Source organism: Chenopodium quinoa, unplaced genomic scaffold, assembly GCF_001683475.1.
Source record: "Chenopodium quinoa cultivar QQ74 unplaced genomic scaffold, ASM168347v1, whole genome shotgun sequence".
Taxonomy (NCBI): domain Eukaryota; kingdom Viridiplantae; phylum Streptophyta; class Magnoliopsida; order Caryophyllales; family Amaranthaceae; genus Chenopodium; species Chenopodium quinoa.
Genome location: NW_018744311.1, coordinates 10,406 through 27,030, shown reverse-complemented (window position 1 = coordinate 27,030; position 16,625 = coordinate 10,406). Strand labels below are relative to the sequence as shown.

General features: G+C 40.3%; 1 protein-coding gene across 1 annotated transcript; it reads right to left on the bottom strand.

Annotated features, from left to right (window-relative positions):
* Positions 1-2,006: 2,006 nt before the first annotated feature.
* Positions 2,007-6,175, bottom strand: LOC110695875. Its single transcript, XM_021873100.1, has 7 exons — positions 5,670-6,175; positions 5,032-5,118; positions 4,650-4,913; positions 4,344-4,508; positions 4,200-4,253; positions 3,852-3,998; positions 2,007-2,793 (listed from the first exon to the last, which is right to left on the bottom strand). The coding sequence occupies exons 1-7, from the start codon at positions 5,826-5,828 to the stop codon at positions 2,416-2,418; spliced, it is 1,254 nt and encodes a 417-aa protein (XP_021728792.1). The 5' UTR covers positions 5,829-6,175; the 3' UTR covers positions 2,007-2,415.
* Between the last annotated feature and the right edge of the window lie 10,450 nt (positions 6,176-16,625).

The following is a 16,625-nucleotide window of genomic DNA, read 5'->3' as shown; positions in this document are numbered from 1 at the left end:
CTCTCCCATGAAGCATTCTTAATGAACTCACTCAAAAGGCTATGGGTTTTCATTTGACACTCAATAAACACATTAGACATAACCTCAAATGAATCCAAATACTCATGGATAAAAGGATCACAATCATGCACTTGAGACTCATCAAGATGGGAAAGAGGGTTAGGATTTTCAAAATCAACACTCTCTTCATTCTCAACTCCTTTACCATCACTCATATGCTCACCAATGGGATCCTCACACTCTCTTGGTTTCTCAAAATCATCATCATCATCCTCAACACACACATTAAATTGGGATTTTTCACAAACAAGCATCAAGGGTGACAATTGGATTTCTAACTCTTCTTTTCTTCTCCTTCCCTCCTCAAGACGCTCCTCATTCCTTTTCATTATCTCTAATTGACCTCTCATAGAGTTAAGAATCATTTCCTTACTAGGCTCAAGCTCATTATCAAGCTCAATGCACCTAATTTGAGATTCAAAAGTAGCAATAAGGGATTCAAAAGGTGTTGAAGGTTGAGGCTCAACAAGAGAAGAAGAAGTACAACCAAGATTGGAAAAATCAACATTAAGATCATGAGCATATACATCACATTGGGGAGTGGGGGCACAATCAAACACATGAGATTCATCATTAAGGGAACGAAGCACATCACAAGAAGGCATGGTAAATAATGAAGAATATTGAAACACACCATTAGCATCAACTTGAGCATGTACCTCATCATCATGAACAAAAGAGGAAATAGAGTTGAAATCATGTGTTTTAGGTTCACTTAAGGGATCATGTAACAAATCATGGGAATTCATGCTAATATTAGAAGTATCAACACATTGCATATCAATAATAGAATCATGATTACCCTTATTATAGACATCCCAAGCAAACCAAACATAAAAATCCCAAGCATCATCAATTGATAATGCTCTAAATTCACCATTATGCATGCATTCAACTTCATCCCTAGTTTGCTCATTCAAACCAAAATAACAAATCTCACAAGCCTCCCAAAGACTACAACAATCAAAATCCAAATATCCCACAAGTCTATTGAAATATTCACAAAAAGGCTCATTGTCATATTGAGGAAACGAGTTACTTGCCATTTTTTTTACAAAAACAAGCAAAAATTAAAAAAAATAAAATAAAAAGAAAAGTATACACAAAGACCTAGACTCAAGCAATCAAAAACAATCAAGCATTGACACCGTTCCCGAGAATTTATAAAATAAGTTCCAATCGGTTAATTTTTTGTTTAAAAAAAATTTATTTCAGTAAAAATTTGTGTATTAAACCGGACCTTTACTAGCCTATTTGAAATTATACAGAAAATATGGGTAAAAAAAAAAAAAAACCGAAGGCCGAGTTGAACCAAACAAAACATTGGAAGGGGTGGAGGTTTGGATTCTTCGCAAACAAAAAAGAGACGTAAAGGACGGTAGGCCCAATGCGACGACTGCCGACTGGAAAGTGGTGTCATCCATTCACATGCGCTCCATTACCATTCGTCTGCTTATTCACTAGTCACTCATAACCACTTATATATAATATTTTTTTTTTGAAAATAAAAGAATATGAATTAAAAAAATAAAGATGAATTTGATAAAGGATAACAAGCATTTTTTTAGAAAAAGCATTTAAAAAAAAAACCCCAAAATTAATGGGTAGTAGTAGTATATTTTTTCTTTTTTTTTTTGAAAGTGAAAAAGTAGTACTTTGTATATTTTTATTTTTAAAAACCCACCCCATTTTAACAACAATCTAAAGCAAACTTTATTGACAAATGGGCAGCAATTTTTCCCAAACCCCAAAAGAAAAAGGTCGCTCCAAAAGAGAGAATGGAAAAGTAAATTGAAAAGAATATATTAACAAAGAAACAAACACTTAAAAAGAGGATTGACTGCGAATCTAAAAAACCCAATCTATGGATTGCTACTTACTACAAATTGATTACAAATACTATGAACTACTAGCATTGAACACAGACCAGCTCCTTGAGAGTTCAGTGAAAAGAAACAAAGGCTGCATCCTCCCCGTTACACTTACATGGAGGAGAAGTTTCAAAACCAATACCAGTTGCAATGAAAAATAAATTACACAATCACGTCATATTCAATAACTACAACCAAAAACCAAACTCTACATGCACCACTGACCACCCTACATTGATGGAATGGGACGGAAAAAAAAAAGGGATAGAGAGAAAGAGAAGAGATTACGGTACAAGCGCCAAGATCGATCGAATATTACAGAATAACAATATGATGAGAGAAGGGGGCCAATCCCTTTGGGGTGCCTCTGCCTCCGCAATGTTTTTTTTTTTTTTTTTTGGTGGGGGGGGGGGGATTAATTGATTTTAGGGTTAATAATATTGTACTCTACTCTGCAGTATTTTTGGTAATGTTCTATTAGACGCTAAGGGCATTTGGAATTTTTGCCAGGACCTCCATAATAAAAGTAATGACCCCAATCACCGTTATTGCCGGTTTGAACATCATAACAGTTGGACTGCTCGGTGAAGGTACCAATATCTTTGGGAGCCTTGAGGTTGTTAGATTCATCAACCACCTGTATGTTTCTAAAGTAACTTGCTTTGCCAAAACCTTCCTCTGGAAAACGGCCGCTCCCCATTTGAGTGGATGTATGCTGCCCATCTGGTTCGGAGTTTACGACTTCCCCTCCCCATTCTATCATTGAAGCACTATCCGCCAAGTACGAGAACAAGAATGATGGCCAATACCCCAGTACATAGTCGTTTCCAAACTGCATCCACCAATTCCCTTCCTTTGGATCCTAGAACCAACATATATCCATTAAGCCGAATTCCGTCATAATTGATACACAATATAATATAATATAATAATACAGCTAACGCTACGAGTATTATGGTAATGGTAATTTCATATGCCTTCATGGTCAACATCAAATCAAATAAAGTAGAGAGCTAGTCCTCCTAACCAATAACACAGGGAAAGCAAAGACAATATATGGTGGTAGTTCCTCTTAGCATGGCCACCCCACTCCCACCCAACCACCCACCCATTAGTCCCACCATTTCCTTCAAAACTGAGAGGGCACCACAGGCAAAAATATAGTAAGTCAAAAGAGAACTTGGATTGTTTTACAACTCCCATTATTCACAGTTAACAATGCATGTGATCATCTTTTGTCCTCATTTTTGGATCAAAACTCAAAAGGCTAATATGAATAGCTTTTCATTGTCCTCATTCTTGATTGACATGAGAGAGGACAATTAGGAGTGGTGGCGGGGGTCCCACACAGGGAAAAAATTATATAAATGGCCCCAGTTGTATTTTAAAACAGAAGGCCATTTTTAATAATATTTACTCCATAAACATTAGGAAATCAATATGAAAGATTCTCACTACTATATTTCTTACTCCTTCGCATCTGATCCACAGACCACAGCCTTGTCCCTTTCTCGCTCTCCTTAATATCTTCATTATTTAATAGTAACACGTATAAATGATTAATTTTTCCATTAATCCTAAAATAATACTTAAGGACACCAACACCCTTTTTTCCCTTCATTTATAATTAAAGACGGAATAACTCTTTAATTGGAAAAATGGAAAGCCATTGGAACTGCCTCCTTTATGACATCAAAAGCCATTGATTTCTTAGAATTTCATAATAAAAACTACTACTCAGACAGTAACGAGTCCATGCTAAATTATTGCTACCATGTAAAGGTATAAGTAAACAGTAATAAAAACTCCTACTCAGATAGTAATGAGTCCATGCTAAATTATCGCTACCATGTAAAGGTAAGTAAACAGTATGAGCATATCACAACTAATAAGAGATTGAGTGGAGATTTTGGAATTTACCTTCCAGACGAGGATACTGATGTCATATTGGGAACTACGGAACCCAGAGACAGGTGAGATGCTTGCGCCCATTGCTATCTCGCTGTTAATTTGTATGAATCCTGAGCATAGGAGGTTGTAGCAACCTGTGGCCTGATATGCGTCACTCTGAATAATTTTAATTTTTTAAGAATAGAAAAGTTAGTTTATATGGAGCACTTAGCATGGATTAGGGAAGTATACAATATGTAATACAATGCCCTAGCAAATCACAATTAGACAATAACAAATTAGTACTGGTACAAGAATTGAAGGTGAAGGTGAAGCTTGCAAGCAGGGAGGGAGTGACTAGTGAGAAAAAGGTTTTACCGTCCAGTATGTGAAAAGCCTGGTGTTGTTATCTCCGTAAAGATCAGGGCTCACCTATTTCCACAACCATTCACACAACATAAGAAAAAGGTTGAAAGAAACAGTGTTGAGGATCTAATTAAAGGTGATTCATATAATGGATACCTGCCAACCAGCTTCAATACTATTAAGATCTTCACCAAAGGAGCCTCCCAAAATCCAGATTTGAGACAAGCTAAACTCATTGGGCTGCTGAATTTTAGGTTCCCAAACGTTTATGGTTGCCTTTGCACCGTAATACTTGTCTCCTTCAACATATGCAATAGCATGCTGTTAACCAAGTCAAATGAAAATTAAGAATTAAGAAATAAAATGAATATACTAGTATTTATTTAAGAAAAAAGAGTGCAATGTAGACATATAAGAATAGCAGCAGTACTAGAATTAAAAAGGAAGGAAGGAAGAAGAGACCTGATGGCCGCTTTCGTTGACAAGGTCGGGATCTGGAGACCTGGGCTTGGCAAAGCGGTGATACTTCTTCCTTCCATATCTCTTAACAGAACTGGCCCTTAATACATCCTCCTCCTTGGTTCTCCTAATGGGGATAGTACCCTCAGGACATTTACCACTGGCGTGCCACAGCTGAGTGATTGGATTGCTTCGCGGTTCAGTTCTAGAATTAATATTGACCTTGCTCTCACTAAAAAGCCCTTCAGGATGGTAATTAGGCCTCATCTGTAATAAACCCAACAACAACCGCACAGTGAACAACACAAACCAAAAGATAAACAACCGCACAGTGAACATCACGACCCCATATATAAATAAAGGGGGAGAAATGTAAGTAACATACCTGAATGGTATGGTTCTTGAGGAAAGGATGATCAAAGGCTGGCTGATGATTCATGTGAACACAGTCAATGATATCACCATCTGGGCTCTGCAAATTGCAACACATGCACCCTTCATCAATTTTTCACACATTATGCTCAACCATTTACTATACTAAATCGTCAATAATTCCATATTACAACTATGGCAGTGAAAATAGATGAGAACCAAATCACTGTACTGAGGAAATTTTTTTTAGACCTGAAAGCCTAACAATTCAACGAATATAAAGGTGGAAAAGGGTTAGAAAGAGAAAAAAAAAAAAAAAAAAAAAAAAAAAGGACCAAGCAGAAAAGGCGTTTCATTTTCGGCATTTCAAAATATTCCTCATAAAACAAGACACCATAAATAAAATTTAAAATCCATAGCTGTTTGCAGCAAACAGCTGCATCTACAAGAGTATTTTCCCAACATTTGTTTTGTTATTAAAAAAAAAAAAACGGTTAACACATTAATCCACTTAAGAGAGTAGATTATCCCAACAAAAATAAATAAATTAACTGATTAAATTATTTCCCTCAAAAAAAAAATGATTAAATATATAAGAAAAAAAATTAACAGCACTAAAATGTAAAAAAAAAAAAGAGAGAGAGAAAAAACCTGAATGGTTTTGACAGGAGGTTTATTCAACCGGTTGAGATGCTTCTGGACCTGAAATTTCTGGCGAGAAGATGAATGCAATCTGGCTGCAGAAACTAGAGAAATGTAAAGACACAGCCACAACAACGCAAGTCTGCCTAATTTAACACCCATTCTCATCACTGCTAAAATCAGTTTTGCTGAGGCTTGAGGAGAGAGAGAGATTGATTCCCAGGTAATCAGTCACCCATTAAAAATGGGGAAATCTACAGTTAGATTTGAATTGCAAAAGAAACGGCTTAGCACATCCAAACCAACCTCCCCCAATTCAACGCTGCTTCCCTGTCTCGAACCCCACCCGTCTTCTTTCTCTCTCCTCTCTCTTTTTTGGGAGTCACCTTTTTTGAGGGTAAGAGAGAGAAACTGAGCGAGTGTGTGTTTTTGAGTGTGTGCGTGAGAAATAGAGAGAGAGAGAGACAGTGTGGAGGTGGGGGATTTTACACTGGTTTTTTTTTTCTGGTTTCCACAAAACTCCAATTAACGGATGTCCTTTTCTATTCCCTCTATTTACTTCAATTTTATTGCCATACCCCATCGTCCCACGGATTTTTTTTTCACTCACGTATGTAATCCTGGGCACCGTACCTGGCCGGGCCGCCGCGGGCCGTGCCTGGCGGGCCACGGGCTGGTTCGTGCCGTGCCGGTCATGTCGGCGGGCCCAGGATTTCGTGCCGTGCCGTGCCGGCCATTTTCACAGGCCAGCCCACGGCACGGCACGGCCCTCGTGCCTGGCGGGCTCGTGCCGTGCCGGCCACGTGCCGGCCTGCGGGCTGGTGCAGTTTTCAAATAATTTTTTTTTTAATTTTTTATTTTTTTTTATTTTTTTTTTATATGACAACATTATAAATTAATAAGTTTATAATGTATATAAGTTATAAAATTATAATTATAAGTTTTATAAGGTAACTTATAAGTTTATAACTTATAAGTTATAAGTTATTAAGTTATGAATTTTATAATTATAAGTTGAATATTTATGTTTTATAATTTGTATATTCAATATTTATATTTATATATTTACTTTATACTATTACTTTAAAATTTAATGTTTATGATTTATTAGTAATTGGTATAATTTTATTTTTTTTTAATATGAATTTACAAATTGTAACAAAACGGGGAAAAAAGGCAAATTGGACTTTGGATGTGAATAATGCGTACTTTATATTATTATTACTTGAGTTGAGAAAATTGTACAATGATAAAAATCATACAATGATGGTATTAAACAAAAATTGGAAAATGATAAAATTGAAATTTTTAAAATCGTACAATATACAATAATTGTCTATTCTTCTTCTCCTTCTTCTTGCTCGTCTTCGTCTTCGCCTTCAAGGTCATCGGCTAGTTGCATAGATTGGGAACTAGCCGAACCCGAACCGGAAGCGGAGGTTCCTTCTTCGTTGTCGTTGTGGTCGTAAGAACGGTCTTGTGAGCGATTTTCCGCATCCAACCAATCTTTGAAACACACGCACATTTCTAGTGTTTCGGGTTATAGACTTGTTCTTCTATCGTCTAAAACCCTTCCGGATGCGCTGAAAGCTCGTTCGGAGGCGACGGAGGAAACTTGAATAGCAAGAATGTCTCGTGCCATTGCCGCCAAAGTTGGATGCTTCGAGCTTTGTTGTTTCCACCATGCAAGGAGGTCGAGGCTGTTTATCTCATCGTCGTCCATGCCTTTGGTGAAGTCGTAACTCAGGTACATCTGCAACTCCGAGACGTCGCTTTGTGTTCTCCTGATTGATGAATCACCTGAAAACCTTGAAATCAAGTTAGTAGCTTGTGAAAATAAATGTTTGGCCTTCTTACTTACGTTTTTGGATGGTTGGGAAGGCCCTGAGCGAGGAACGGTGCCATATTTGGCTTCATAGACTCTATATAAAGCAAAAAACCGATCCTTCACATTAGTCTTATAGTTTTCTACATCATCGTCAAGAAACATGCATTGAAAGTAAATGTCAACTAACATAAAATGTGTTTTCATACTTTTGCCTAGGATCTAATATGGAAGCAAAAATATAAATCAAAGGAATCTCACTATAATATTTACGCCACTTTTTTTTCCATTGCTGGAAGATACTGATCATAATCACTTTGATGGCGATGATCAGCGAAAAGTTGGGCGAGTAAGCATGCATTAGAAAGAAAGTTTTGAGCACAAGGATTGTAAACAGTAGAAAAACAATACGTCATGTTATATAATAACTGTAAAAATTGCATATATCTTTCACAGTTATTCCAATCATCATCATACAAAGCATTTTGTGGAAATTTTTGGTTGTAAAATAATGTTAACGGGCCCTTGTACTCAATTGCCTTTGTTAACATGTCATAGGTGGAATTCCACCTAGTTGGGCAATCGGTTCTAATTTTTATTACCCTTATCTTTTGTTGTTTTAGAAAACTCTTCCATTCTTGGTATCTCATGTTAGAGCTATTAATAGACATAATAGCATCTCTGATTTTGCTGTAGTATGGGCCAATTGCCCGAACTTCATCCTGTACACATAAGTTAAGTACATGGCAAACACATCTAGTATGAAGAGCTTCACCGTCTAATAGTACATCGGTTAAGTTTTGTTTGATAAAATTAGTTGTGTAAGTCATAGAGGTTGCATTATCAAAAGTCATAGACATCATTTTATCTCGAAGGTTGTATTCGTCTATTGCTTGCATTAAATGGTGAGCAATGTTAATGCCGGTGTGTGGGTATTCCAGCATTTTGAAATGTATTATTCTTTTTTGTAACATCCATTGATCATCTACCCAATGGCAAGTCATACATAAATAGTGATATTTATAACCACTATCCCAAGAATCGGCTGTTAAAGATACTCTACAGTTAAGGTTACTCAATTCGGCTTGTAACCGGACTTTGTACTCTAGGAAATTTTTCATTGCGGCGGAACGAACGGTTTTCCTAGAGATTCTTTTATGTTGGGGTTGTAGTGCTTTGTTAATGTAGGTGTTGAATGCGTCACTTTCCGAGAAAAGAAAAGGTTGTTCGGCGTGTACTATCATTTTTCCTAGTTCATCCCTATCCCTCTCATAGTTGTATGTAAAGCTGTATGGATGGAATTGGGAAATTTTGGGCTGGGTTGGATCACTAGCTGGTTTTGCACAAGCTTTCATGTGTCTAGATAAGTGTCCCGTCCCGTTTTTGGTAACTGCCGTGAATACACTATTACATGTTTTACATTTTGCCCATTGTTCACCATCTTTACTTAGGACAAAATAACGCCATACCTCACTCCTTCGGTTTTCCAAAAGTAGCATCTCAGTTTCGGTTAACCATTCATGATGTGTGTGATGGTTAGTAGTGAGACTAGTGGGAGTGGCAGTAGAAGGGGTAGAACCGGAGGGAATTCGGGTACTTTCTTGGCTACCTTGGCTAGAACAATAGTTTTGTTGATCACCGATATAATTAGGTGGAAATTGGTATGGTGGTAGTGGAAATTGGTTTAGTGGTGGTGCTGGAAATCCCGACGTATTATATGGCTCATAGCCCGGGGGGAAGTAAATGGGGTCATTGGTTTGACTCGTAATTTGGGGGCTCGTTGTATTTGGTGGTTCCCTAGAACTACTACTACGGATAAGTCGGCCTTTCCCCCTAGACCTAGATGATGGGTTGTTCGATGCCATAATTAACAATTAATTTTTTAATAAAAAGTGGTTAACTATAATAATAATAATTAATAACAACAATTTTAACAATAAAAATATCAATAATATTAATTAATAACAACAACTATAACAATAACAATAACAACAAAAATAAATAATAACAACAATTGTAACAATAATAATAATTAATAACAACAATTATAACAACAACAATAACAATTAACAACAATAATAATTAAACAAGATTATTCTAATAATAACAATAAAACAATAATAAATTTAAGATTAGTTTTGATCTTACAACCGTGCTTCAACGCTCCACTAATTACGATTACGAACTTTTTAATTTTTTTCCGATATTAGGAAAATAATTAGAGAATTTAAGAGAATAATTAGAGAATTTAAGAAAATAAGGATTATTAGAGATTTAGAGAATATAAGAGATAAGAAGAAGAGATTGTGATTTTGTGATTTGGGAATGAAATGGAGGTGAGTATTTATAGAATTTTTGGGGAGCAAATTGGCAAAAAACTAGCCGTTTTTTTGGCTTATTAGAGCTAGAATAAATGGTAACATTACCGTTGGCCCGCGGGCCGTGACTACGGGCCAGCACGGCGGGCCGTGCCTGGGAATTCTCAACCCTGTCCGTGGCACGGGAGTTGAACTTCGTGCCGTGCCGTGCTTGAATTCGGGCCGTGCCGGGCGGCACGCGGGCCAACTCGGCCCGTGCCCAGGTTTACACGTATGGCTTAATTTTTAAATGTAGAGTAACTTAAGTTCATAGCTTCTTATCAAAAAAAAAAAAAAACACTTAAGTTCATAGCTTGCTTGGTCCTAACTTAGAGTTTGTTCTTTTCAACTTATTTCACTTCACATTTAATTTAATAAATTTAGTTAGTTAAAACAAGGCCTTACTCTTTTATTATTATTATTATTATTATTATTATTATTATTATTATTATTATTATTATTATTATTATTATTATTATTATTATTATTATTATTATTATTATTATTATTATTATTATTATTATTATTATTATTATTATTACTACTCAGTCCTACTCCTACACTCTCACGATTTCACAACTATTCGTCATACGTTTATTTTCAGTTCAGTTTCAGCTCAATTCAGCTCAGTTCTGCTGATTTTAGTCTATTAGAACAAGCCCTTAGTCTTTAATTTTGGAATTTTTTGACTTTTTTTTCCTGGAAATAAAAATTGTCGAAATGTTTATTATGGTCTCTAATACCCTCTGGGAGTCCAATTGGTTGGGAGGAACTCTCCAATTTACCTTTAAACGACCAATTTACCGATTTACAACTTGCACCGATTTCATTAATTCAAGCCTACCACGAACATTTATGACAACATATAATGATCATATATGATTCCAAACGGCATTATATGACTCCGAGATGTATCCCCTAAAATCCCAAGCCTTTTCGACACCAGGCCCCAAAACCTTCAAAATTTCTCAAAAAACGTGGATATTAGTCTTCAATTTTGGAATTTTTTTAATTTTTTTTGTCTGGAAATAAAAATTGCCGAAATGTTTACCATGGTCTCTAATACCCTCTTGGAGTCCAATTTGTTGGGTGGACCCATCCCATTTGCCTTTGAACGGCCAATTTACTGATTTACAACTTGCATCGATTTTATTAATTCAAGCCTACCACGAACATTTAATGACAACATATAATGATCATATATGGTTCCAAACAACATTATATGTATACGAGATGTATCCCCTAATATCACAAGCCCTTTCGAAACGGGACTCGAACCTCCAAAATTTCTCAAAAAACGTGGATATTAGCTTTCAATTTTGGATTTTTTTTTACTTTTTTTCATCCGGAAAAAAAATTGCCGAAATGTTTACTTTTTTACCATAGTTCCTAATACCCTCTTGGAGACCAATTGGTTAGGTGGAACCATCCAATTTTCCTTTGAACGGCCAATTTATAGATTTACAACTTGCACCGATTTCATTAATTCAAGCCTACCACGAACATTTATGACAACATATGATGATCATATATGGTTCCAAACGGCATTATATGACTCCGAGATGTATCCCCTAAAATCTCAAGCTTTTTCGATTCCAGGCCCCGAAACCTCCAAAATTTCTCAAAATGTGTGGATATTAGGGCATATTCTCAGACGTTTATTTTCAGTTTAGTTCAGTTCAGCTCAGTTCAGTTCAGCTGATTTCAGTGTATTAGAACAAGTCCTTAGTTTTCTATCATCCAACCTGTTTCGGGGTTTTCTGATGTCCTGCGGTAGAGTTACAATTCCGAGACTGGAACCGGACGCCTGTACCTGCAAAATAACGGAGACTCCTGTGAGCTCCGCCTCCAACGGTCAAGTTAGTACCTGATTAAGGAGTAATTAATGCGGAAATTAAAGTAATAAGGTCTCTCTAGGTGAGAGTGTTTAATGTAGGTAATCTGCTTTGTTAGCGAGATCAGCCGGTTATTAGTGTGTTCCGTAATGTTTTTCGCGTGTTGTTTCTGTCCTCCCCCTTAATAAGGATTAAGGGAGGTATTTATAACCTTGGGAAACGTGCCCATCCTAGGTTTAGGTAAACCTAGGGCTGATTGGGCTTCCCTCGGAAGTTGGGCCTGGGTGGCCGGGTTCTCCATTAGGCATGGAGTATGCCACATGTCGTGACATAACAGGTCCAAGGTGGACGAATAAGCGCGTGCCACGTGGCAAGTCCTGACAGTTCCAACTAGGAGACACTTGGAAGGACCTGATTGGTCCACTTGGCGCATTCCGATTGGTGGGAGCAAAATCCCCTAATCATTTGCCCCTCACAGGTGGCACGTGATTGGTCACGTGTTACCTGTGACAGGTGTCGCACTGTAACGGGCGACGGCCTGCTACAGGTGTCAGTCGGCGAAAGGACGAGAGATTTTCCCGCCCAAATTTTGAATTCTGGAAGTGACCCTTCGCCTTCTCACTTCGCCTATATAAGGGAGAGTTGCCTTGAGTCATTTTCACACTTTGAGAACTATTTGAGAACATTCGGACCCCTGAACTTGCTCTGACATTTTGGACTTTTTCTGCCTACCGCCTGTTCTGACAAGCCGACTACACAGGATTTTCAGAACTTCATCAACCGTCACTCGTTCAGGTAACTCAGTTCTCTTACTCTTAATTTTCTTTTCATTTTCTGAAATGGCACCACGGAAGCACACGACACGACCTAGGTTAGTGATCAGCCGGTCACCGGGGACGGCTGAATCTAGGACTAGGAGTGCCGCCTGCCCTTTTCCGGACCCATCTTTGCCCTTTATACAAAGTCCGACTGTATCTGTGTCTATGCAGAGCAGGATGGCCAGAACGAAAAAGACAGCTAGGATCTCAAATTCAGACGGCTCCTCCCACAGGGTGCCGATTAGTGAAACATCTGACCAGGCGCCAGATGTTGAAGTGAGACAAGGCGGCCTGGATGCCGGCAATTCTGTGGGGGGAGTCATAGTGACCCCTTCCAATTTAACAGTTAACAAATCTGCTCCTTTTCAAAGAGAGGAGGCGGGCCCCTCCGGGAGAGGGGAGGAGTCGTCCTCTTCAGACTCGTCCGAGGACGATTCCTCGTCAAGCTCTTCTGGCCATGCTTCTTTGGGTACAGAAGAGAAAAACAGCCGCCTGCAAGAGGCGAGACTTTCTCACACAGTTGAGAAGGGGGACAATTGGGCGGAACCATCCGCCTCTTACCGAGAGCTAAATACCCCCTACTACTGCACGGTACCTCGGGGCCGAATCACAGCCATGCAAGAGAAAGTGGAGAGCTTTATTGCCAACCACACCATGGGCCCCGATTTTCTAGTGTTTGTGCCGGATCCAGAAGACACAGTCGTCTGGCCGGCTGGTTCTAGTTACGAAAGCTCCTGCTTTGGCTGCTACGAGGCGGCCATCAAGGCAGGGCTTCGCTTCCCATTACATCCGGCTGTTCAGCGGATTTTGGATGGGTATGAGTTGGGGTTATGGCAGTTAGCCCCAAACTCCTGGGTCAACGTACTCGGCTATGTGGCCGGGTGCGAACTGCACGGGGTGGAGCCGAGCTTCGAGGCTTTCGCCCACATGAACTATCTCAGCCGGACCCCTAAGTCAGGCGGTACCGGCTGGTATCAATTGACAAGCCACAGGGGCTACCTCATGACGAGAGGTAAAGCAAACAAGTGGAAGGACTGGCGGAGCACCTTCCTCATCATTGAGAGTTCTGACATTGAGCAGAACAAGCGCTTCAATAGGTGGAACAGGAATCCGCCCCTTCTTGCAGGCGGCCGTAGCATGCCGCCTGTTCCCCCCAAGGCTAAGAAAGAGATCCTTGACAAAGGACTCTTTAAAGTAGAGTCGAGGGTCGACTCTACTTCAGGGGTACGAGAGCAAGTACCCCTGCACTGCGTCCCGAGCTTCAAGTGGCTCTATGACGAGTACTTTTTGGCCGCCTGTGGCCTCAGCAGTCGGTGCTCAAGAGCTAGTCGGCCTGTCGAATACTCTGTTTCATACATTTGTTGTTTATCTTTTATTAACTTTACCGTTTGTTTTTGCAGCTGACGCCATGAGCAAAATCACCGCCTCCAAGACTGCGGTGGCCATGTTGCGGGCCTCTATTATGCAACAAGCTTCAACCGACTCCCCCAAGAAAGGGGCACCCTTGGTGAGCTCCGAACCTTTCACCCTCTTTTTGGAGTGTTTATGCATATACTGACTTTCTTCTTTTTTAGACGGGTGCTCCAAGAGCTTCATCTTCCTAACAGCCGAACCCCAAGGCCCGGAAGACGACTGTTGGGAGCTCTCCTGGTTCTGCCAGGAAACAGGTGGCGGCTGAGAAACAACCGGCCACTTCTTCTAAAGCTCCAACTGGGCCGCCTAGAGGTATGAAGTTGTCCTTGTAAATTTTAGACTTGCTCCTTTTTTACTAAGTCTAATCCGTTTGTTTATGCTTGATGCAGCCGGCCCCAGGGGCCTGACTTGGTAGAGATGGCCAAGTCTATGATCAGGGCAGTTCCTCCGGCTGAAAGGGAGGCGGTCAGGGGTGTCGGCACCCTTGACCTTGACGGGATTGCAGGGGTCCTTGCTGAGGTATACTTAGCATATTTTTGAGTATTTGAATTTTCTGGACGCCTGTTTTCTTTTTTGTTTGGAAACTGACGCCTGTTTTTTTTTTGTTTTTTTACTTAGGCCCTGCTCCGAGTTAACGGCCTTCGCAAGCCGCTTGATCGGAAAAAACAAAGAGGTAAAGGCTGCAAAAGCTATGACCGCCTCTGACTGTGATAAGGCAATGTTTCAAATTGCCCAAAATGAAGTACTGACCATTGATATTCTTTATTATCAGGCGCAGGCTACCGCCGCTGTTCGGGCTCAGTTAGAGGCGGCCCAGAAGAAGAATGACGAGCTGGAGGCGACCATCACAAATCTCCAGGCCGAGCTGAAACCTCTTCGCCTGAAAATGTACTCTTACAAAGCCATGGAGAAATCCTTGGCGAGCGTAAAGGAACGCCTGGTGACCCAGGAGAAGAGTCTTACCCAAGAGCTCTCGGAAAAGGCCGAGCAAGAGAAGAAAGAGTTGGTCCGGGAGATGATGGAAGACTCCGCTCAAATCCAGCGCATGACCTGGGGCCGCCTCTTCCCCAGTGCCGACTTTGCCTCTTGGGAAAGAATGTACCGCCAGTGCTCGGATACATATAATCAAGAGATCCTGGCGACTGCTGAAGAAGAGGCGTTGGGAGAAGCGTTGGAGGAAGAGGAGGAGCCGGTAGTGGCGCTTGTGCCGCTTGGGGGTAAGGAATCAAAAAAGGATGCAGCTGAAGCCGAGTCCAGCAAGAAGAGTGCTGACCAGGCGGCAGCTGCTAATACTGAACTGCCCCTTCTTAAGCTTTATGTATTCTTTCCACGGCCTGCGTGCCCTTTGCTTTGTATTTACCCGGCCAGGGGGCCGGGGCTTTGAATATTTTGCTGGTCTTTAATGACCGGCTTATTTTTAATGAATTTTTGTTTTGCTTCAAATTTGTCTAAGTGTACCATATCTAATATCCAATTGTTTACTAGACCGACTGTTTTTCATGGCCGAACGTTGCAGACAGGTACAGATAGTTAGTACGCCGCCTATGCCCCTGGACGACTGGTTGTCTGTTTCCAGGATAGACGATCAGTCGGCCATTTATCCAATCGGTATTCGAACTATTTTGTCTGGATCCTTTTTAGGCAGGCGGGCCTGTCTTTTTGTAATTTTAACCTAGGAAAGTGGTCTGACCAAGTAAATAAAATATTACCTAGTTGTCAAGGAATTGAGTAGTAGAGAAAACAAGCGGCGGGCACCGGTTGTTTCCCTTTATTGCCAATGTTGTTGGCTTTTAACTCATAATTTTTTAACCTAGCAAGAGTAGTGATTGAGGGCCTCTGCTTGTTAAAACAGGCGGACGACTCATACCTTTTAGGCTCCATACTAAGTTTGAGTGACTATTAAGTTAACATAGGAGTTACTTAGTCTTCGTCACAATCTAGATTGAGTAGTAGAGGTACCAGGCGGCGGAGGACGGCTGATCCCCTTGATTTGCCAATGTTTGTTGGCTATTAAATCAATAGGTTACCTAGTAGGAATAGGGTTTGAGTGCCCCTGTTTGTTAAAAACAGGCGGACGACTCAAACCTTTCAGGTTCCATACCAAATTTGAGGGAGTGACTTATGAGATAACGTTGGAGTTACTCAGTCGCCGCCACTTTTGTTTGAGAAGTAGAGGTACCAGGCGGCGAAGGCCGGCTAGACCCCTTGATTCGCCAATGTTTGTTGGCTATTAACTCAATAGGTTGTTAACCTATCAGGAGTAGTGGTTGAGAGCCCCTGTTTGCTACAGGCGGACGACTCATACCTTTTAGGCTCCATACTAAGTTTGAGAGAGTGACTATGAGTTAACTTTGGAGTTACTCAGTCGCCGTCACTCCTGCTTGAGTAGTAAAGATACCAGGCGGCGGAGGCCGGCTGATCCTTTTGATTCGCCAATGTTTGTTGGCAACTGCTACCACTGGTTTGGTTAGTGATAGAGTTATCCTTGTCTCAAAAACGGCTACGTGGTTGCCCTTGGGGCAGTCGTATAGGTGCCGTGTAATTAGTTTATAGAGCAATGTTCCACCCAAAAGGGAGCTGCTCTCTGCGACGAATTTCATCCGGAGGGATGCCGCCGGACGCCTGCTATGATGTTGGGACAGGTCGTATTAGTTTTGAAGATTTGATCAGTTGGCTTGGCGCCTGGTCTGCTCATTCGGCCTGTGGCCTTGGTAAGT